This window comes from Lacerta agilis, chromosome 15 (assembly GCF_009819535.1).
Source record: "Lacerta agilis isolate rLacAgi1 chromosome 15, rLacAgi1.pri, whole genome shotgun sequence".
In the NCBI taxonomy this organism is placed as follows: Eukaryota; Metazoa; Chordata; class Lepidosauria; order Squamata; family Lacertidae; genus Lacerta; species Lacerta agilis.
Genome location: NC_046326.1, coordinates 15,076,638 through 15,098,423, shown reverse-complemented (window position 1 = coordinate 15,098,423; position 21,786 = coordinate 15,076,638). Strand labels below are relative to the sequence as shown.

At 51.9% G+C, this 21,786-nt stretch overlaps 4 protein-coding genes across 5 annotated transcripts; 1 reads left to right on the top strand and 3 right to left on the bottom strand.

The window, feature by feature from the left end:
• ARCN1 (archain 1) lies at positions 1-7,982 on the bottom strand. The gene is made up of 10 exons (XM_033171319.1): positions 7,853-7,982; positions 5,942-6,205; positions 5,409-5,588; positions 5,092-5,297; positions 4,532-4,693; positions 3,879-4,044; positions 2,844-2,991; positions 2,557-2,665; positions 2,251-2,455; positions 1-1,095 (listed from the first exon to the last, which is right to left on the bottom strand). Exons 1-10 carry the CDS (start codon positions 7,853-7,855, stop codon positions 1,006-1,008), a joined length of 1,533 nt encoding a protein of 510 aa, XP_033027210.1. The 5' UTR covers positions 7,856-7,982; the 3' UTR covers positions 1-1,005.
• A 196-nt stretch (positions 7,983-8,178) lies between these two features.
• Positions 8,179-12,413, top strand: IFT46 (intraflagellar transport 46). Of its 2 annotated transcripts, none has more exons than XM_033171321.1 (12): positions 8,179-8,333; positions 8,417-8,513; positions 8,617-8,693; positions 8,846-8,979; positions 10,045-10,119; positions 10,202-10,295; positions 10,788-10,916; positions 11,026-11,144; positions 11,310-11,376; positions 11,533-11,593; positions 11,773-11,858; positions 12,078-12,413. In XM_033171321.1, the coding sequence occupies exons 1-12, from the start codon at positions 8,283-8,285 to the stop codon at positions 12,171-12,173; spliced, it is 1,086 nt and encodes a 361-aa protein (XP_033027212.1). In that variant the 5' UTR covers positions 8,179-8,282; the 3' UTR covers positions 12,174-12,413. The 2 variants fall into 2 exon arrangements, with proteins under 2 accessions (XP_033027212.1, XP_033027211.1); XM_033171320.1 differs by having other exon boundaries at positions 11,023-11,144.
• A 418-nt stretch (positions 12,414-12,831) lies between these two features.
• On the bottom strand, positions 12,832-17,336 carry TMEM25 (transmembrane protein 25). Its single transcript, XM_033172524.1, has 7 exons — positions 16,856-17,336; positions 16,433-16,762; positions 15,909-16,199; positions 15,382-15,628; positions 14,930-15,030; positions 14,743-14,829; positions 12,832-13,381 (listed from the first exon to the last, which is right to left on the bottom strand). The coding sequence occupies exons 1-7, from the start codon at positions 17,334-17,336 to the stop codon at positions 13,308-13,310; spliced, it is 1,611 nt and encodes a 536-aa protein (XP_033028415.1). The 3' UTR covers positions 12,832-13,307.
• Positions 17,337-18,533: 1,197 nt separating this feature from the next.
• On the bottom strand, positions 18,534-20,713 carry TTC36 (tetratricopeptide repeat domain 36). The gene is made up of 3 exons (XM_033172359.1): positions 20,561-20,713; positions 19,514-19,702; positions 18,534-19,038 (listed from the first exon to the last, which is right to left on the bottom strand). Exons 1-3 carry the CDS (start codon positions 20,667-20,669, stop codon positions 18,740-18,742), a joined length of 597 nt encoding a protein of 198 aa, XP_033028250.1. The 5' UTR covers positions 20,670-20,713; the 3' UTR covers positions 18,534-18,739.
• Positions 20,714-21,786: the final 1,073 nt, after the last annotated feature.

Sequence of the window (21,786 nt, the reverse complement as noted above, 5' to 3'; positions counted from 1 at the left end):
TCATTTTAGAATAGTCTTTATTGGATTCAGGGGCAGGGATTCTTTTGTGTACACTGGAATGTGTTATAGGCCCTAGCTCTTTATGTTACAGGGTTACAAAATCTTATTTAAATATCACTCTTCCCCCACCCTCCTCAATGTAATTTAAGAAAGAAACAAAAAAGCCTCCTTTGGTGGAACTAAACTTGACTCCATTTTAAAAATCAGACAAGACAATTCTTGAACACAGCTGGATCAATAAGATTCATAGCTACTCCTACAGTACAGGCCTAGACCACCCACCCCCGGACCATTTTTGAAAGGGTGACATCAGCAATGAGGCAGCAATGGGAGAAGCTGGTGACTTCTCTTAACAGGTGGGCACAAACTGGCACATGCCCAAAGCCACTTGGGAAGTCAGTGCCTGCCACCGCCTCCGCCTGCCCCAATCAATGGGCAGTTCAAGGGATTCCCAAGCAGGAAGGATCAGAGACAGTTGCTTCTTCTTCCTCCTTTGGACAGGCAGCAGCTTCAAGAGAGTGAAGTGTCTTCAGAGAACAGTCCAGGAAGTGGACAGTCAGGAGCAGTGGGGCCAAAGGTTCCCTCACCCAGCACCTGGTGCAGGGAAAGGGGTGCCAGGGGCTGACCTCTGCTTCCTGCCAGGTTAGAGGTTGCTGGATGTCCAGGCTGGTCTCCCTTGACCAATGATGCTGGGTTTAAGAGCCACTCACCTCCCATCAGAGTAAGGAATTGGTAATGAAAAGGGATGCCTTGGGGACAGGGAAGGGGAAAGTTACTGTGAATTAAAGCACAGGAGGAAGAGGAGGAGGAGGAGTGTGCCTAAGGAGTAGGGAGGCTGGCTGAACCAGAGAAGCAAGCAGCCTCTCCCTGCCTGACTGGCTGTGACCTTGGAAATGTTGGTGGGCGAGCAAACATGTCAGTGTCCCCTGACACAGAAAGGGTTGCATCCCTCTCCCAAGAGACGACAGCCTCAAAGTCTTGCTTGCTGCTTCTCTGCAGCAAAAGTTACAGGATCTCATACTTGTCCACGAGGAAGGTGGTCTCTGTGGAGAATCTCACAGGACTGTTCCCATCTACCTGGGTCACTTTGGTAACCTGCAGAGAGGAAGCCATATGGTCAGTCAAGATGAAATAGCCTGCTACTGGTCTTGGATCAAATTGCTCTTGTAGTACAGTGGTACCTTGGTTCTCAAACGCCTGGGTACTCAAACAACTTGGAACCCAAACACTGCAAACCTGGAAATAAGTGTTCTGGTTTGCGAACTTTTTGCAAAAGCCGAATGTGCTCCATTTTGAGCGTTACTCTTCTGATTTGAGTGCCACACTTCCGTTTTGTTATGCTGAGGTCTGTCTGTTTCTGCTATTTTTTGTGGCTCTTTTTTGTATGTGACTGTGTGGAACCCAGTTCAGCTACTGATTGATTGATTGTGTGACTGCAGTACATAGTTTATTGCTTTCATTTTATAGCTCAATGGTCTCGTTAGATAGTAAAATTCATGTTAAATTGCTGTTTTAGGGGTTTTTTTTAAAAGTCTGGAACAGATTAATCCATTTTGCATTACTTTCTATGGGAAAGCGTGCCTTGGTTTTGGAATGCTTTGGTTTTGGAACGGACTTCCGGAATGGATTAAGTTTGAGAACCAAGGTACCACTGTACATGCTATGAGACCAAAACAACTCTCAAGGTATGCTGGCCTGTGCCTCTCCCTTGCACACTTCTAAATGAAAGAGTTAAAGGCTCTCCCCTCCCCACCCCCCAAAAAGTGAAGGAGACACTTTGAGGAAACATCATTAGCCTATGAAGGGACAAGGACAATCTACACCAATGCATCCTTTACACACAGTCATGGTGCCAAATAGGACACACCTCAAGGGAAGCCACCCCCGTTGCATGCAGACAACCTGTATTCGCTTCCAGTGAAAAAGCTTATGCACTCCCACCCACATTCCTGCCCTAGACAGTGTTTGTGTGTATGTGCAGGTACAGGGCGGAAGGGTGTGGCTTGCCAGCTGCTCTGGGTGTCTTAGCACTCAATTGCCAGGCAGCCCCCTGCCCCCTTAGGAGCTATACCACTGCCAGGAGGATCCTTTTCCCATCTCTGCATTTTTAACGTTGGAAATGAAAGCCGATTGCTTATCACACTTGCCAGATGGAGAGCAGAATTGTGGGCCGTATGGAAAGACAGGGTATTTTCCAAAATAGAAGCGGACAGGGCCACAGCCTCCACTCAAGGCACTTCCCAGACTCACCTGGATGTTGCAGTAGTTCTTCTTGGAGACGAAAGAGACGTGCACAGGAAAGAAGTCATTTGGCTGCCCGTTGATGCTGAACTCCAGGCTGCCGCTCTTGTTTTTGGCATCAATCACAGGCAGGCACCACTCGAGGATGTTTCTCCGGCTGTCATGGCGATACTCGCCATCAATCTCGCCAATCACAGGAGCACCCACGTTGGACCTACAGAAGCAGCAACGAGTGACTACTCAACTCCCTTGCATCAAGGCTGACTTTGCAGCTGGTGGGTGAATTGGGGATCAGGAGGTGCAATGGCTACTCACGGCAAAGGGATGGCAATCACCACGTCATTTAACTCCAGGTTCTCCTCTTGCAGCTCATACTCAATGTTGACATCACAGCCACTCCCGCTCTCTGATGGCCAGCAGTTAACTAAGACACAAAAAGCACCCCTGCTCATCACATGACCTTCTGCCAGCAGCAATGGGCTCTCAACAGGGACAGGAGGAATGTCTACTGAACCAAGGGAGCTGTGCCTGATTCTAGGCTCATGGGAGTGTTATGTCCATCTGCCCCTCCCCAATGTCCAACCAGATGTGCTCACACTTACTTGTCAGTGGAATGAATGTCTCCTCTGTGGTCTGCAGCCGCCACTTCAGGACTCCCACGTCACTATTTATGGGGAAAGACTTCTCTGGATTCTTCAGGCCAATCAAGGACTCTGCCGTAAAAAGCTTCTTGTCAACATTGGGGTGAGTCTGAAAAGAAAATACCAGTAAAATTAATCTGTAATTGTGCCATGATCCAAATTCTGGAAGACTTTCACTAGATTAGCACACCAGCCTGGGAAAAGCAAGCCGGCCAGAAGAGATGCTGAGCTGGTTTCTCAGGCCACAAGTTTTTCCAAACACAGCTACCCTGGCAGGGCTGCAGAGGAATATTGCTCTCTCACCCTGCCACTCAAATCTAGAAACCATTGCCCATGCACAGCATAGACAGGCTAGAAAGCTCCTTAATCACAGGCAAGAATGGGGAATAATTCGTAGCCAAAGCCTCCCATAAGAACATACAAACTTTTTCTGTATTGTCACCATTATTTGTCTCAGTTCCCTAGACTCCCATCCTGTTAAAGTTAGTTCAGGCACAGATATTTCCACTGTGAAGACTGCTACATAGAATTCATTCAGCTTCTTTGCTAACTCCCTTCTCTTCAGCACACACGACTCCCTTGTCAACCAAAGGTTTAGCCACCTCCCTAGCCAGTCTCTAATACTAACATTACTCAATTTAATTGTTGGTTTCTATGTTTTCAGAAATTTGCATTTGCACTCTCAAGTGTCTTGTTCTACCCCTGCCCTGTTTAACCCATCACACGTTTTCGACTTAAATCTTCAGCCTTATTCGAAACCTAATGCTCTTTAGCGCCTACTGGCTTTATACCCGCAATCAAATTCTTTCCTCAAAGACAGGTCTTGGAGGACTGGTAACATCAGAATTGAGTGCAGTAGAACTCTAGATAAGGATGCCCTCCACCCCACCCATGGAGCTCAAATAATCCCCAGAACTTGTGTCAGCTGCAGCGGACAGCACCTTTCCACCTGCATGGGCGGCAGTAGGAGCAGCTAGGCCAGTGGGCCAGCCATACCTGGAGCTGCACCCCTTTCTTGTCCTCGTTCTCAACATGGATGCGAATCCGGGAAAACTTTTCATCCAGGATCCGCAGCATGATCATGCCGTGGAGCTCCATGTTCTGCAGCCCTCCATCCCGGCCGCAGGTGAGCGAGATCTTCTCCTCTATTTTCATGTGCACACTAGAAAAGAGAAAGCCTGAATCACCCCCATGCATTGCTCTGCACTGCCTTCCCTTTGGCAAAAGTAGGCAGGCCCAAACAGGATGTGGAGGTTTCGCTCCCACTGAAATGGCCCTCCTTACAAGAGTGAACCTCCCCAGGCTTTGCTAGACTAGATGAGCTGCTTGCATTTCCCATCCTTTAATCCTTTCCCATCCCCTCTCCAACCCCAACATCATTCCATCCAATCCCTGTGGCTCAAGGTAGTGACTATATCAACTCCCCCTCCCCCACAACGTGTTATGTGCAGGACTTATACCTCAAAGAGGTATCTCTCACTCCTCATTGAGACAAACTCTGGGCACCTGCCCAAAATGCTGTCAACTTCCAAGAAAGCCAAGCCCCAAAAGGAAGGTTAAGGTTGATGATACCAGAAGGTCTAGGAAACCACTCTGAATCCCAGCCACAGTTTCAATGTCTTCTCCCACTGCAGAACACAAAAACCTACCTCTCCATGTTGATGGGTGGAGCTAGAACAGTGGCTGCTTCTGAGGATCGCTTGCCAACCAAAGTGACAATGTTTTCTCCTTCAGAATTTAGCTTGTCCACAAAATTGTCCACTTCCTTCCCTTTTGCGCCAAGCTTGAGTGCCTTGTTTGAACCAGATGGCCTAACAAATAAAAAGCAGTGCAGAAGTGTTTGAGACATCCTTTCTCCATAGAAAGAACCCAGAGAGGGTCTGAGATTCATCATGGCAGTGCTGCTACAGCCTTCCCCTTATCCTCATGCTCTAAAGTTGCCCTCTCAGGAAGGAAACACACACGGATTGTATGTAGAGTATGGGTGTTGCACCTGAATGCCCGCCAGAGAGCAAACATGTCATTCAGCTACTTGGGAGACACCGAAGCAGCCCCCCCCCCCAAGAATAGTCAAAGAAACCTAGAGGATCCAGATTGTAGCACCATCGACAGTCTCAAAAGACCCAGAACTCTCCGACTTCTGAAGGTGGCCACTCATGGCAACAAGAGGTCCACAAGCCCTCACCTGCTTCTTGCCCAACCTTTATACCTGGTAGGTGCTGGAGTCACTTTTGGTCGCTCCGTCTCAATGATGGTTTCGGTGATCATGGCAGCTGTGCTGCCTCCTGACATGGCAGAGTTTCCAAAACCACCAAACCCTGGTGCTTTGGTGCCCCGGCGCTCAGCATCCCTTCGGGCCTGCTGCAGTTCCTTGGCTTTCCGACGCATCTCTGCCTTGGCCTCCCGCTCCTGAGTCTACATATACAAATGAGAAGAAGAGGACAAGAAAAGAATTGATGGCCTGGACCAAATGCCACAGAGTCCTGGGCCTGGAGCGTAGGAGGCCACAGAAAGCTTTTGGCCTACCTCACGGACAGCTCTGAAGACTTTCTCCTCATGAGAGTCCATCTCAGTAAAAGTGCGGATCTGGGCCAGGTTGACGTTTTCCCGGTAGCCAAGGGCAACAATCTCATCGAAGGCAAATATCAGATCAAAGCAGTGCTCAGAGATCTCATTCTCCTCCAGGGCTCGACAGTATTCTGGGATCTGGAGGGAGTAAGGGAAAATGGCATTCTAACGAGGCAAGGCAACCGTGGCCAAAACCCACTCCACACATCTTCATAGACTTGCGAAGTCCCCAAAGCCTCTACACCTTTAGCTGAACCTCATTGGTCGAGGAGCCTGTTTCAAGGGCAAACATTCTCCCAGCTAGCTCCCCACACTTATCCTAATGTGATCAGGTGGATCAGCTCTTCACTTTCCAATTCCATTAACAAATAATTAAACACAGCAACGAAACCCAAGGAAAAAGCAAGCTCCATAGGACAGCTGCTCCATGTGCAAACCCTCCCCCACCCCGGGCATTTTGCAAGACAGGCAGCTTGGAGCAAGATCCTCACCACTCTAGAGAAAAGCCGGAGAGTTTCAAGGTCCTCCAGGATGTTGCTGTTTTTTGTGGTGATCAGGACCATGTAGAGTTTCTCCATGGGCTGGTAGACGTAGCGGACACTCTCTGTCTCCACGAATGTGTGCTGCTTCCCTGTGTTCATGAGCTTGGGGAAGGCTGCCAGCAGCCCCTCAATGCGGGTCCGTGTCATCTCTACAAACTGGCGTGAGACGATCGCCTTTCCGGCTTTCGTACAGACGGCAGCTGCCAAGAGCACCTGTGGGGACAAGTGCTTTTGTCAGCCTCATAACTACATGGAAAAAATAAGAGCCTTTTAGTTGAATCAGTGGTCAGCCAGATACCTTTGTGAAGCCTGGAATAGGGCCTTGTGATTAGGGCTGGGCGGTATATCAATATACCATCTAACACCGGTTTGAAGTCCACATCGTGATGTCGTTTTCATAATTTTTGACCTGGCAATGTATCGTGAATCATGATGTGTGTGTGTGTGTGTGTGTACTTTGCAAAAATCACAATGTGGGAAAAACCATGAAGTCAGCCAAAGCTACTCTTGATTCCTGCAGTCCCTGTTAACTCTGCCAGCTCAGCTCTTGCAGGCAAAAATCATGATGCGGGAAAAACTGTAAAGCCAGCCAATGCCGCTACATAGTAGTTCCATCCTTATTTCAGACATGATATATCGGTATAGTGCGATGTTTAGCTGGTGATATACCACAATGTAAAAACCTAGGTATCACCCAGCCTTACTGACAACTGGTAAGCAGAGGTGGAGGTAAAACACAGGAGCTGTGCCTAATAACCATCATTAGCATTATCCTTCCTTTCCTGCCTTATGAGCAAGGGGCAAAGGTTCACACAAAGCCTGTCATCTTCTTCCTATAACTCAAGGAGGCCTCTGCCTGAACTTTGATGCTGAAAGTTTAATTCACTGCCATGAGGTAGCCTTGGTCAGGCCAATGTCACTCAGACTAACCAACCTCAGAGAGCTGTGTGAAGAGCCACCATTGTGCTGAATTATAACATCTCAAAAGTCAAAGGTTTGTCTTAAGGAGATCCAAATCAGCTGGCCTGTGAGAACCATGGCCAAAAGTTTAAAAATCTGAAATTGCCAATGATTTGCAATTCATGCCCAAATAATTCACAATTAAAAATATATATGTAAATTTAGCAGGCAATACAATAATACATATGCTTGACTTAAATGGAGAGATTTTCTATATTATCCAATGCAAAATACACTGTAGAGCAGACAGAAACCAAATTTCAACTTGCCCCAACCTTTATTCTAAACTAGTTTTGCAACAAGGTTTGCACAAAAAAAGAACCCTGCTGCTTCATCCTTGGCCAAGCTGACGGCTTGAATAAATACTCTGCAACTCCTGGCGTTTGACACAGGCTTTTGCAAACCGTGCAACATTTTGACACCAGCAAACTCACTCCCTCCTCCCTCCCAGTTGCAGGGCCCCTTTCTCAGTCCCCAGCTTGGAAGTAGTATCGCGACAGCCTCAAAGCTGCCTCTTGTGACACGTTACCTTCCGCCGGCTGCCACGGGCTCACGGAGAGAGGCGTTTGGGTGGCGCAGGCGGAGGCCCTTGAAAAGCAGGCAGGCTCTGGAGGGGCTTCCACAGGTCCTCCTCCACCTTCGGCCTCGGAAAGACGCCCCCCACCGCGCCCCTGGAAGCAGCGCTTCGCCCGCGGTGTCTTGGGAGGCGGCCAGGCAGCCGGCAACGGGCGACCGAGGAGCACCCACGGCCGACTGCCCGCTGCTCACAAGGGTGGCCGGAGAAGGAGCCCCATGGAGGCCAACGGGATCGAGCAGGCCCGCCGACCCCCCCCCCCCCTCCTCCCCCAGTGGCAGCCGCTGACAGCGGAGGGCAGCGGGAGGCCCCGGCCGGGTACTCACCATGGCGAAGGTGACGGCGAAGATGGCAGCAGCAGCGGCGGCGGCGTCTCCGTTTCCTCCTCTCTTCTCCGGGCCCGAGCGCCTCTCCGCTCCTTCTGCCTGCCACACAAGATGGCGGCCACGAGCCACGTCTCCCAGGCGGAAGCGGCGGCGTCACGCACGCAGAGGGCACGCCGCCACGCCCCTTGCCCTAACGGGTGTCCGCCAGGCCCCGCCCACCCGAGCCCATTCGCCGGTGGCAGCGCCGCTGCCACCGCCGCCCTCCCTGCCGGTAGGGGCCGCTGCACCCCCTCGCTAGCTCCTTGGCCACTCTAGCGGGAGGAAGGCGAGTTCTCGCGAGGGCTGCAAGGGTCTCGTCTCCCGTTTCCCTGGAGACGGGGCCGCCTAGGCCTCGCTCGCTTGCGGGGAAGACTTGGTCCTACTTGGCGATATGGCGGGTGCACCGCCGCCTCCCGCAGCGCCGCCTGAGGCCGGCCTACAGGTGAGGGAGGGCGAGCCTTTCGCGGGCTGGGTGGGTGCTCAAGGGGATCCGGCTCACGTCCCGTTTCTCTCCCCACCTCGTAGACGCGGATCGTGGAGAACCAGCCTTACGATGAGAGCCTGGACGTCAACGAGACGGAGGACGTGGCCAGCATCTACGCGCCCAGTCCTCCGCAGCCAGGTATGCGGGGCTGGGACAACGGGGGAAGCGCACACGGTTTGGGGGGTCGGGGAGTCGCTCCCTCCGCCTCTGACTCGGCTCTTCTCTCCCGCCACCGTCTCAGGCCCTCGCCGCGTGCGCTCCCAGCACAAGAGCCTGGCCGAAAACAGCAGCGAGGAGGACGACGAGGAGATACTCAAGGTACCCACTGAACAGCAGCCTTTCCCCCCCCCCCCCGTCCTGTTTCCTGCCTTCAGGGCCAAGGGAGCAATGGGCCTGGGTCGTGGTGGTGATGATGGGGCCGCTTGAGGTCAAGTTGGCTCCCACTCCTTCGCTTTCCCCCTCTCTCCCAGGAGAAGAAGGGCTCCCAGCTGGCCTCCCAGCCTCGTTTCAGTGGGAACGAGGTAGAAGACGAGGACGACGACTCTTCAGAGACGGACTCTGACGACGATGACGATGATGAAGAGCACGGCGCTCCTCTGGAGGGGTATTTGCAGGGTGGCGGGTGCTGGGAGCCATGTGGGGAGGGGGATGTTGGCTTGGAAGAGCATGTGCTTGGCTGCCAACGTATTTGCTACTTGGTAGTAAGCTTACATGCAATCGTGCCCTTGTTTCCAATTGGCATGGCGTGTGCCAGCCTTGAAGACTAGACTGGCCAGGAAGATGCTTTCCTAAGTCGATTGATTTTGGTGGGGCAAGGGATGCCTAACTCCTCCAAAGATCCGGTGAGCAAAAACAAGTCCTGGGGCCTTCCTTGGCCTTCAGCCTCTTTTACCCACCCACTCCCTGCATAGGGCAGTTGGAAAGTTGAGAAGGCTCCTGTGTGATAGCATAGACAGCTCTTTCAAGCACTGAAGTCACACCTTCTAAGTGAGGCTTTGCTGGCTTCCAAAGGTCCCCATATACTGTCATTTGGGTAGGACAGCAGTCCATAATATTGGGTTGGGGAACCTCTGGACCTCCAGATGATGCTGAACTACAACTCCCATTATACCTAACCATTAACCACACTGGCAGCTGGGGCTGATTGGAGTTGGGGGTCCGGCATCCTCTGAAAGGCCACCGATTGCCCACCTGTGCTGTAATATAGCAGCCAGGTAGAAGATGGTTGAATGTCCAAGCAGATCATGTGTCCTAGGAATATAGTGGCTTAGCTAGACCAGTCAGTCTGTTTGCTGTTTTTGGCAGCCCCCACCCCTACTAAACTGTGTGGTAGGCTATATTAAATGTGTATCTGTATGCAACTTACAGGTTTTAAAAAATGGAGTGTGAAAATAATGCAGTTGTTGAGATTGCAGCAGGTGTGGAAGAAGAATGTAAATCTTCCCTGATGTGGTCTTATGGAAGGTGCTATTTGCTTCAGGAGGAAATATCTTTGGCCTGTAGGAGTGGCAGTCTTGTTTAAGGGTGGTGGGGTGGATGGGGGAGAGTGAGAATGCGAGCTGGCTTTTCTTTGTCTCTTCTTGGAGTCAGACTCTCCCTCACCCTGCCTTTGAACACATCCTATTTCCATTGCCTCTTGCCCAGCCTCACCACTGACTCTTTTCCCCAGGGCATACAACTCAGCAGATTATGACTACCTGCCAGTCTCCCTGGAGATCAAGGAGCTTTTCCAGTACATCCGGAGGTGAGTAGTAATGTGGATCTTGGCCGCATTGTGGTCAGGCGTGTCTCTTTTCAGGCTTCCGCTCACGGTGTCTGCTCCTCAGGTATTCTTCACAAATGATTGACCTGGAGCACAAGCTGAAACCTTTCATTCCAGACTTCATTCCAGCTGTTGGGGACATTGATGCCTTCTTAAAGGTATTGCATTCATTCTGACACTCCTTTACATGCAGCACTGGCTGAGAACTGCCATGCAGTACTCTTGCCCTGTGATGTCCATAGAGAGCTGCTGCCTCTTATGGAGGTGCAACAGGGCAGCACTGTCAATGCTTTGCCTCCATACCCACAGTCAACAGTGCTGAAAGGTTAGCTGCTTTGCAGAATCCTTGTAGATAAGTGGGAAGAATTATTGTTGCCCTCAAGTGATCTTTATGGCTTTCCCACTGAAGCATCTGCTTGGCCACTGAGAGGACAAAATGATGAACTAGAGGGGCCTTTGGTGTGACAGGGCAGCAAAGGTTTCTTTCAGATCTTTGGCTTTCTCAGCAGGCAGGGCCACATTTTGTTTGTTAGTGGTGATTGACCATTCCCAGCAGAAACTCTCTTGACTGGTCTTGTACCTGGGTGTGTACACGAAGAATAGAATGGAAAAACTCACCTGCAAAGGGCACCCTGGCTTGTTTCTCATAGGTTCCACGACCTGATGGGAAGCCAGATAATCTTGGATTGTTGGTGCTGGATGAGCCATCGACCAAGCAGTCCGACCCCACTGTTCTCTCCCTCTGGTTAACGGAAAATTCTAAGCAGCACAATGTGGCCGTAAGTGGGAGAGAGGGGGGGGGTGAAGTGACTCCTCTTGTATGCAAGGCAGCCCTTGGCTCTGATGAGGAGGCACATTGGGGTATGTTCTGGTCTCTGTTCCCAGCAGCAGATTAAAGTGAAGAGCCTGGAGAATGCTGAGAAGAATCCCAAAGCCATCGAGAGCTGGATTGAGAGCATCAGTGAGCTGCATCGCTGCAAGCCCCCAGCTACAGTCCACTATGCTAGGTGGGCCTCTTGGAGGGAGGGATGAGTACAAGAGCAAAGGCAAGCATTCAGCCCCACCTTTGCTCTGTGCTGGGGGTGGGGGAAGAAAGCCACTCTGCAGATGCATTCTCTGTGTGGAGGAACCATGGCTATTTCAAGCTGCTTCCTGTTATTTTTTCCTTGTAGGCCCATGCCTGATATAGACACGCTGATGCAGGAGTGGTCCCCTGAGTTTGAAGAGCTCCTGGGAAAGGTAGTGTCTGCCAACTGTCCCTCTCTCCAACTTCTATTTTTTGGCCTGGCCTAAGAGAGGGGGCTTGTCAGCAGGAGGGAGAAGCTTGTGGGCCTCTAAAGAGATTCATGCAGAGAAAGAGAGTACTGAGCTGACACTTCCCTCTCTGCTTTTCAGGTGAGCCTTCCCACTGCAGATATTAACTGCAGCCTGGCAGAATACACAGACATGATATGTGGTGAGTGCCCTTTTGCTGATGTGGTGCTCACCTATGCCAAGCCTTTTAGGGGTTGAGATCTGCTCCAGTTGGTGTTGGAATTGACCTCTTTTCAAAATGCCTCTCAGCTATGCACCACCCAGCAAATTTCTCCTTGCTTGTTGGAATCAGACTAAATAGCCATTATTTTTCCTCTTCAGCTATTCTGGACATTCCTGTCTACAAGGGCCATATCCAGTCCCTGCACACCCTTTTCTCCCTCTACTCTGAATTCAAAAATTCACAGGTAGGAGACAAGGATCTGAAGAGCAGCAGCTCTGGTCTGGTGTCCATGTTCATGTGGGGGCACTGCTGAATGGATTGCTTCTTGAGTCTTTCCCCCCACAATGGGAGCTGGCTGTTCTGCAAACCCTAGGCCCCTTGGCCAGCCTCACCTGGAGCGGCCTTGCCCTAGAGCCCTGCCTAAAATGATGGTGTTCTCCCTGCCCCCTTCTCTCTCCTGCAGCATTTTAAGGCTCTGGCTGAGGGCAAGAAGGTTGCAAGCCCTCCCTCCAACCCCCCCTCACAGGCTGGCGAGACAGACATCCTGAGCTTTACCTGAGACGCCTGCCTTCCCACCCCAGGTGTGACCTGTTCCAGAGAAGTGCCAGCCTGTGATGCTGCAGGGCCCGAGGCCTTCTAGTTTGGGCAACTGCTATTCAGGCTTCCAGTGGACGTAATGGAGCACAGTCAGGATCTGACTCAAAGGCTGCTGACCACTCAGAAAGCCACCGGCATCTCATCTACCTTTCTTTGTACAGCTTCTGTGAGAATTTGCCTTATTAAAGTTTTGTTCATAGTGCTACTTTGTCCTTGAAGGAGATTCACAGCTGTGGAGGGTAGGCTGGGGCTGCAGTGTATGGATGGACTCAGAACCATTTCAGAGTACTGTGACTATTTGGGGCCCTTAGACTCTACTTACGTGCAGGATAAGCTCCAGATTTCTTCCCTTGTTGTAGTGTACAGGGCTATTGTAGTGTTGTAGTGCCTATAAAGAGCTCAGAATCCAAATGAATGAACAATGAGCCTTTTCCTCCCTTAAAGTGTCATTTACCACCTCAGACACTGGCCAGCTCAGCCCACTGAGCGCTGCCAAATCTGTTAGTGGTGAGCAGACACAATGTGTATTTCCTTCTGAGCCCTGCCTCTTTTGCCTGGGCTTAGGCTTTTGTTCCCTCCATCGGCTTTCTCTTTCTGAAGGGGAAGGACAGGGACGACACTTTGATCACAGCCATTTATTTGTAAAGTGCAGAAGCTAGAAAGCAGCATGCTTCAGCTCAGTTGGCAGCAGCAGCACCTGCGCCGGGGCTTGCCAGTTTCCCAGTGCCCTGGCTGGCTCCCTTCATGCCAAGGAAGAGCCATCACATGCAGATTGAGCCACCCCTGAGGTTGGGAAGAGGAAGGAGGAGTGGGCCAACCGATGGCTATTGTGGGAGGGATGTTCTTCAGGGGAACACGAGTCACTTGGTGGGCCTAGAGATGTACTGCAGCTTGGGGGTGGGGGAGCCCTTGGCAGCTGCAGGTCTTCCTTGAACCACAGTCAATATCCTTCTTTCAGGCACCGGGGCCTCACACATGGGATCTTGCTTTAGAGGTGCAAGGCCCCATCCCTGCAGTTCAAGCTGCCTTGGAAGTCCGCCTCTTCAGGACTTCCGCTGCTGCTCTTTGTGCCTGCTGGTGGGTGCAGCAACAGCCCTCACAGCCAGATCTCGTCACTGCTCATGCTGGAAGCTCTGTAGATGTATCCAACCATAGGGTATCGGCCAAAACCTGCAGGGCCAGAGAAACTGAATTGGGCTACTGACAGACATGCAACCTCAGCACGTATTGTTTGAGAGGCCAGATTTCAGCTTCTTTGATCTTTTTGTTAAGAAAGGACCGAGTATGTATATCTGAATGGGTGTAGGCAGTGTCTTGTAAGCCAGAGTGTGGGGAAGAGTCGAACAGCATTTGCAGGACTCAAAACTGGTGGTTCAGGGCCCTCCCTATGAGCACAATCCAGCCAAAAAGGTCATCCTGTCTAACTGAGGAGGAAGGCTACAGCTGTCATCGTTTGGCTCAAACCCTGGTATATGGAGGTATATGCTGCTTCTGAACGGCCAAGTTACATTTACGGTAGCTATTCCAAGGAATCGCCACTGATAAAACTTCAGAAACTTGCCATCTTTTTAAAGCAGTGGATCCCAGAGTGCAAGTCTAAATTGATGTGGCATGGCAACCCCTTGATTTACGTCACATGAATTTTGGGCCTTAAAAGTCTTCTCTGCAACCAGAGTGGTTCCCAAGTGTTACAAATGAAAGACTTGAGTCTTTCCTATGTTAGAAGTGTTAACACAGGACTATAAAACATCAAGAAATAGAAAAGCTGAAAGAGCTATTCTTCATACTGGTTAAGGATTACCAGCAATGGTTATTTTGTGTTTGCTTATAAAGCCTGAGACCCACTTGCAGACTTCACAACCCATAGGTAGAGAAACATTTTAAATTGATAATTCATTATGTGTTGTATGAAAATGGCCTTTACATCAATCCTGAAGCTCCTGCTAATCAGATTCATTAGCTAACATGTTATGAATAACCCCACCACTTTTGTTACAACAGGCATACTTGTGTACACCTCTGTTATGAACTCCCCACCTTCTTCTTGACTAAAAAGCCCATGACTTTGTACTTTTTGTCGTAAGAGAGCTACTCCAGCCCTCAATAATCTTCTGAACATTTTCCAGCTCCTCAATTACCTTCTCTGAGATGAGTTGTGCAGAAATGGATGCTCTATTTTTATGTATTTATGGATTTGTATATAGAGATGCTATAATGCTGGCTGTTTTCATTTAAATTCATTTCCTAATAACCTTTCAGGGAATTTGCCATTTTCATTTTGTAGTCACCATGCACTAAAGATCTCTTTCCTAGTTAAGTCAAAACATAATTTTTTGTCTGACCCAGCTCTTCAGATACCTCCCCAGAAGAAAGCATCTCTGGGGTGGGTAAGGCATCTGCCCAATATCTGGTGCAGCTTCCCTTAGCCCAAACTTGACTCATTAAAACAAAATAAAACTGGCGTTCAGTAAAGAGGGCAAACTGAACCCCTAACTGTAGAGAGCAGCCACCTCCCAGCCCTCGCCTCTTACCTCTTTCTACAAGGGCGAAGTTGTTCTCTGGCTCAGAGCGGGCCTCTTCCTCCTGTTCCGCTGCAGCTTGTTCCATCCTGACCTTGGCTGTGGAGGAAAGCAGTGTGGGGCTGGGGCCTTTCAATGCTTCCCCCCTCAAATACCTCCCACCCCCAGGGTGAAACCTTCAGGCCCCTTTTCACCCTACCTTTGGTCTCGGGGGTGAGGTCGTTGAGCTGTAGGTTGGAAGGGAGGGACATATTTGCCCGGGGAAGCCGTGCTGCCCTTGGCCTCAGGTTGTTGGAGTCACTGTGGTGAGAGCAGAAGAACCCATTGGACTAGGCTTCATCTCTTTCCCCAAGTCAACCCAAGGCAGATCTAAGACCACGTTCTTTCAGATTCTCCACCCTGCTCCTGGTTCTCTGGGCTGTTCCAGTGAAGGCTGGCTGGCACCCTTCCAACCCGGTTCCTTTGCTGCCAGGACTAGACTGTGGTCTCCTTGTGGCTAGTGCCTAGCAAACTGGGCCGCTCTCTTACTGCCAGGGTCCCAGTGTGGTGTCCATACAGACAACGACGACAGGGGAAGGCAGGGAGCAAGCAAAGCATTTTTACCCCAAACTCAGTCCCGCTAGAAGAGGAGCCTGCGGCTGGGAAGGTTACCTCAGAGGCAGCGGCGCTGGTGGGGCAAGTCCTGCAGGGTGAAGAAAAAGAATTGGGGAGGGCCAGTCCTGGCAGGGGGAGAGGCAGAATCCTGCTTGGCTTCCCCTGCACCTACCTGCCGCCTTCTTGCCCTGCCGGTAGATGGCACAGCTGATGAGACCACCAAGGCCCAGGACAGTTGCCAGGGCCGCCACACACCCCACCACAAGCACCAGAAGGGAGAGCTCAATGCGGGTGTCCAGGAAACCTGAGGAGACCAGAATTGCATGTCAGGGCTCTCAAGAGTGTCTGCCACCTTCCAGCTCTGCACCCTGAGGCCTTGCCTGGTATGGTGTGAAGGGAGAGCCTCTCCCCCAGACTCTCAGACAGACCAGTTATTGGGCAGGCTGTGCCATGCAGGGCACTTGCCCCAAGGACTCACTGCAGTGGGGGCTGACCCAAGCAGAAAACGGGAGGACTTGTTACTTACTTATTGGGCCCGTCATGCAACCAGGACCCCCAACCGATGGTGACATCCCAACCCCTACCGGGCAGCGGAATAGAGGAGTTGATGATGCCCACATCATTGGAGGCGCTGAAGGAGAAGTTCTGGGACCGGCTGCTGAGCTGCACTTGCACGGTGTGGTTGGTGAGCCAGGGGTAGGTTTTGGTGTCCACAATGAGGAAGTTGGAGGTGTTCACCATCACCTGCCCATCCTGGTCCACCCAAGTGATGTTGGCAGGGGGGTTGGCTTGGACCAACACAAAGAGCACCAGGAGGAGTCCAGGCTCCCTCGCCTCTTCATAGTGGGCATCCATCTTCACGATTTCTGGTTTAACTGTTTTTGGGAGACACAAAACCAGACAGTGTACCCCTAGGCATGCCCGCAAAACGCTGCCTTGAAGCAGGCGGGCTGTGGGGGTCAGAAGGATAAGGCGGAGGTGCCACCTCGCCAGATTCATGGGAGCTAAGAAGCCCCGGTTGCAGGTCTGAGCTTGGAAGTGGCTGGGCATTTCCAGCCGCCATCCATCGGTCGCTCACCCACCCACCGGCCCCAGGAACCCCGCTCACACTGTACGTTGAGGAGCACGGAGGCGTTGGAGACGTGGCCCGTGGCCGGGTCGGTGGCCGAGCAGTTGAGCTGGCGATCCAAGCGCCGCGCTGTCACCACGAAGGTGCTGCTGCTGCTCTCCTCGAAGGCGCCGCCGTTGCCACTGCCACTGCCGCCGTCGCCCGTGGCCAGGAACCTACCGGAACCGCTGGTCTCCTGCCGCTCGCCGTTGAGGTACCAGGCCAGGCTGGGCGCCGCGGAAAGGCAGGTGAAGGCCCGGCTCTCCGCCTCCTGCAGGTTGCTGAACGACAGTGCCCGCCCGTCGATGGTGGTCTCAGGCTCGGCAAGGCCTGCGCAGAGCAGAACAGAGCACAACTTAGCTGGCTCGAGGGGGCGAGCAGCCATAGCCCGGGACCCCTCGGTGAAGCGCGCGCCCTTCTCACCTGGCGGGGGGAGCAGCAGCAGCAGCAGCAGCAGGGCGGGCAGGGGGCTGCCGGGCGCCATACGCCTCCTTGGCCGCCGGCCGGGAAGCAGGCAGGCGCTCCGAAGAGACGACCTTGATGCGCTCCAGCTGGCAGGACGCGGGGCCCGCTGTGTTCTGGCTCCCCACACTGCGGAGGCTGCACCGCGCAGACCGGTCCCGTCGAGGCTGCGGCTGCAATGATTGGCCGGCAAGAGCCGCCGCTCCGCCTCCTCCTTCACGTGAGCTCCTTGGCAATCCCGGTCTGGATCCTTCGCTCCGCCGTGTGTGCGGGAGGCAGCGGCGGGAGCCTCACCTTCTTCTTGGCCGACGACCACGCTTCGGAGGCGGGCGGAGATGATTTGCTTCGTAGCAAACCCTCGAGGGCAAAATGGGCTGTCGGCCGCGAGCTTTTCCAGAGAACGGGGAGGGGGAGGCGCCTCTGCCGGCTGCCCCCACCCCATCCACTGGCCCCGATCCGCTGCATGACGAAGAGATGCTCTGCCAGAGCTGTCTGGCTCCTTCTCATTCCAAAGCTGTCTATGATCCCTGACATTCTTGCATTGCAGGGGGTTGGACTAGATGACCCTCAGGTGTCCCTTCCAACTCTACAGTTCTTTGACTCCTGAGCTCACTCCGCCAAGGAAAGCTTTTGCCTTCACTCCTCCTCCTTTTGAGTTCCCACAGGCATCAGGAAGGCCGCCTTTAAAACACTTGGGAGTTTAAGACTGGTGATTCTGAGAAGTGATGGGGTTTATGAGTGCTTTATTAGTGTATAAAGCAGAACTTGGTCACATGAGTGTGTTTGGGGCAGGTCATCTCCTGCCATCAGGACTCCTAGATCTGTCCTGGTTAGTTCAGACCCCCTTAGCAGGTCTGTGAAACTTGGATTATTATTTTTTAATCCATTGTGCATCACTTTATACTTACTTATATAGAATTGTATTTGCCATTTTACTGCCCATTCACTGAGTTTGGAGATATCCCTTTGCGCAGACCTCCTAGGTTGTGAAGCCACACCAAGTGGGTCACAGAGAAGCTGGATTCCAGCTTAGGCTAAGCAGACAAAAAGGAGCATTGCATGTGTGTCTGGAGTGGGTCAAGTTCCGGGTGAGACGCCCATTTTATCAATTTCTACAAGTGCTCTGATGTGGCAGTAGATAGGCGTGAGCCAATTTTTAATACGATACATATTTCGGGCCAGTCACATGCCTGTTCTTTTCTCCTGCCACATTGCAGCACTGGTTTTCATTTAGCAGTAATGCTAAGGCAACACTATGTATATTGCTCTGTTAATTGCCATTTTAGAATTAACAACGTGCACTATTAGCAATATTAAGTACAAATTAAAAGTGAAAGTGGGTCCCATGTTGCAGCTTGGGACTCAGAGGTTGGTCTTGGGTCTGGATATGTTGAACAACACGGCTTTAGAGCTCCTCCTACTCCCTTTCATATGTATAGTAATGTTGGGACTTGTATTGGTTTCCACCAGCTTCCCAGGAGCAGATAAACAAACAGGCATGTAATTTCCCAGATCCCTTCTGAATCCTTTTTAAAAGTTGGTGCTACATTGACCGCTTTCCAGTCCTCAGGTAGGAAAGCTCATCTTAGGAACGAGCTACGTATTGTTTCTCAATTTGAACAATTAATACAACATAAAATTACAATTTTGTCACAGAGATCTTTATTAAGAAAGAAACAAAACTTATTACAAAGGTTTTTCAGGGTGCTTAATTTGCATAGTTTATTCCGGACCATAACCCAATGGAACATTGTTTTTATCTTATCCTTGGAGCTTGAAAGGTGGGGAGTAGCACCCCCAGCTTCCCTTTGGGAAAGGAATTGCAGGCTGAGCCCTCGTTTGACCTTAGCGACACACTTTCTCCCCGGAGGAAGCCTCCAGCTGGGGCTCTTGGCTTGGGCTGCTCAGTTTCTTTATCACTTCGGAGAGCATCTGATTGCAGAGGGCTGCGTACGGATTCATCAGGACCAGCTGACGACGGGCAAAGGCACTTCCCAATCTGGCCGCTTGCTCAAAGTCACTATGGGCCTCTTGCTCGTGGCCTTGCAAGCGCTGGATCAGCCCTCGCTGCACAAATGCCTGGCAGGCTACGCGGCCAATGCCCCTGCTAAGCTGCAGTGCCATACCCAGGTCCTCCAGGGCACCTGACGGGGTAGAGAAGAAATACATGCAAATGATGGAGGGGAACACCATGGAACCTGCCTTGTGAATCATAGCAGAGATATTGCAATGGAAAGCAATTGTTTTATTAAGATTGGGGATTGTTTTCAGTTGTTTGGGTTCCACTTTAGGTAGCAGGTTCTTAGCTCAGAGCTTTTGACTCTCGGGGACCTTGTAGGGCTGGCTGTGGCATGGGGGGATGCTCTGGTAGGTGGGTTCCCAAGCAAGCAGCAGCACCAATATTGAGCCCAGAGAACAGCTGATGGGGAGGTCTCTGAAAAGCCCTTGAAGAGGACAAGGGACGTGGTCTTCACTGTCCAGGGGGTTTGCTCGGCCCTCCTTTTGCTAGGCTCAGAGGCTACACAGCAGACATGGTGCCTGTCCCAGGCAGAGGGCCCCCCCGTCCTCTGTGTCAATGCAGAAACGGAGAGACAGAACAGCACTGCCTTGTTCACTTACTTGCTGTGTTGCCCTTGAGGCGGAAGGCCTGGGCCCGGTTGTTGTAGGCTGCGGCTCGCTCAGGTAGCAGCTGAATGGCCCGGTCAAATCTCTCCAAGGCCTTCTGCAGGTCTCCAGCTTCGGCAGCTTCAATGCCCTGGATCTCTAGCTGAGTGGCTTGTTCCAGGAGCTCCGGGTCAAAGGTTGCTTCTGTCTCATTATGAGAAGCACAGTTTTGTTAATAGCTCTGGGTCAAGGGTGGGGGGGACAGAAGACAGCTAGACTATATAGGTATGCACCCCCCCCCATTCTACAGCCGCCGGAACTTCCAGTGGCCTCCAATCCACTTCTAGTTACGCGGCTGACTACATCACAACCGCTAAAATACAGCAGCTCAAGAGAGCCCAGAAATTTCTCAGGGACAAGGGGACAGAAAGCCTGTGGCAAAAAGCCCACCCACCTTCTCCAGGGCAAAGTGCAATGAATCGTGGTCAGGTGACGATCAGAGGTCAGGCTGCACCACCATGGACGTGAAGCCTGCAGAAAAAGGCTGGCAAGTTTCTGAAAGCAGCCTCCCCCCTCCACTGCAGACCAGGGGTGCCAACTTGAATAAAATATTTGGGGGGCAGGTATAAACCCCAACCCACCATAATCGATCACAAGACATGGTGCGCGCACACACAATTTGAATGGCAATGCCCATCAACTTTTGGGGCCACCAGACCCCTATAATATTTTATTTGGGGGGGGGGGTGTCGAAGGGACTTTGGCCCCTAGGAATTGGCTCCTATGTTGGTGATGGTGGGTGAGAGGCCCTCTCTTCCAGGGCCATGATATGAGAGCCTTGGAAAGGCACCCTTAATGAAAAACAGGGATTTGCTGCTGCTCCAATTACACAGAGATGGGTAGGTGGGGCTTTCCCCTTTGCAGCCCCCCACCATCCTTGAACCTCCACTCCTTGGCAGCCTGAAGCTGCTCTGATGCCTCCGGGAGCTCAATATAGTGACAGACGATGCCTCCAGGAAAGTCCCTTTCCCCTGCCCCATCTCATGCAGAAGCCAAACTCACCTTCTCCATTGAGGGTCTCCTGCTCCTCCAGCTCAGCAGAGATGTCGCCAAAAGGGGCATTGGGGTGGAATATGCTTTGCAAAACTGCTCTGTCGTGTGCTGTCGCCATGTCGGCTCCTGCCGAAGAGATCTTGAGTGACCTGGGGAGAGCAAGGTTGGGGGGGGGTGATAGAGAGGGGCTGGCTGGCTTACCAAGCAGCCAATAGCAATGGGGGAGGAGATGGGGGCAATACCCTGCTGCTGCTGCTGTGTCTAGGTCTAAGTGGGTGCTGTTGCTGGAGCTGAAACAGGGAAGTTTTTTGACCCCCAACCACACGCCCAGGGCTGGGGGAGGAGCAAGAAGGGCGGGAACTAACACAGTGCAGGAATAACAAAAAAGGGAGGGGGCGCACACACACCTCCAGCCAGCCCAGATGCTCTGTCCCAGAGTTCCTAGCATCGAGCAGCAGGGCTGGAGAAAGGTCCACCCAGCCGCTTTCCCTGCTGCAGTAATGACCAAATTTTCCTAACAGGCTTTTGGGGATCCCTGTAGGTAATCTGGATTACATTTGCTACTGTTTTGAGTCCCATGTTTTACTATGCTGTGTTATGGAGCAGTTCAAATCACGAATCTGCTAGGCTGGAAGGGGCTAGGATGCAGTGCAACTGCTCTCCACAGCAGAGGGGAGCCCATGCTGCTAGTAATCTGCTGCTGCCGCCAGAGGTTCATCTGTCCACTAATGGGCAGCTTGGTGGATGAAGGTCAGGCCTGCCACTGATCTGCCTGGCAAAAAAGGGGCATGTTAGGAGGCCAGCTGGCTGCCATATATATGTAACCCCTGCTCAAGACTGCAACTACGCCTGGATGCTATGCCTGCCAAAGGGGCAGTGCACAGGGACATGTCCCATGGGAAACAATGGGCTCAAGCTGATCTGGGAAAATCAGCCCCCTGCCCCACTCACTGGCTACCCTCATGGTGGCATGAGAGCGCTCTTCAGATGTGGTGGAACTGTGCAGACGATCAGTGCTTGGCAGGATATAAACCACACATGTGCCAGCCACTGTTTCTCTTGTGCAGTGACACTATGCCAGCTGCACTTCTCTTGCAGGGACTTTTGAGCTTGGGATGCATTTCTTGAAATGCTACTCTTGCCATGCAAAAGGCCAGGTAAAAGACAGAGCAGTCTGAACGCATGGATGAGACAGTGTTGTCAGGCGGCAGGGCTTGGATTTGCAAGACGCCAAG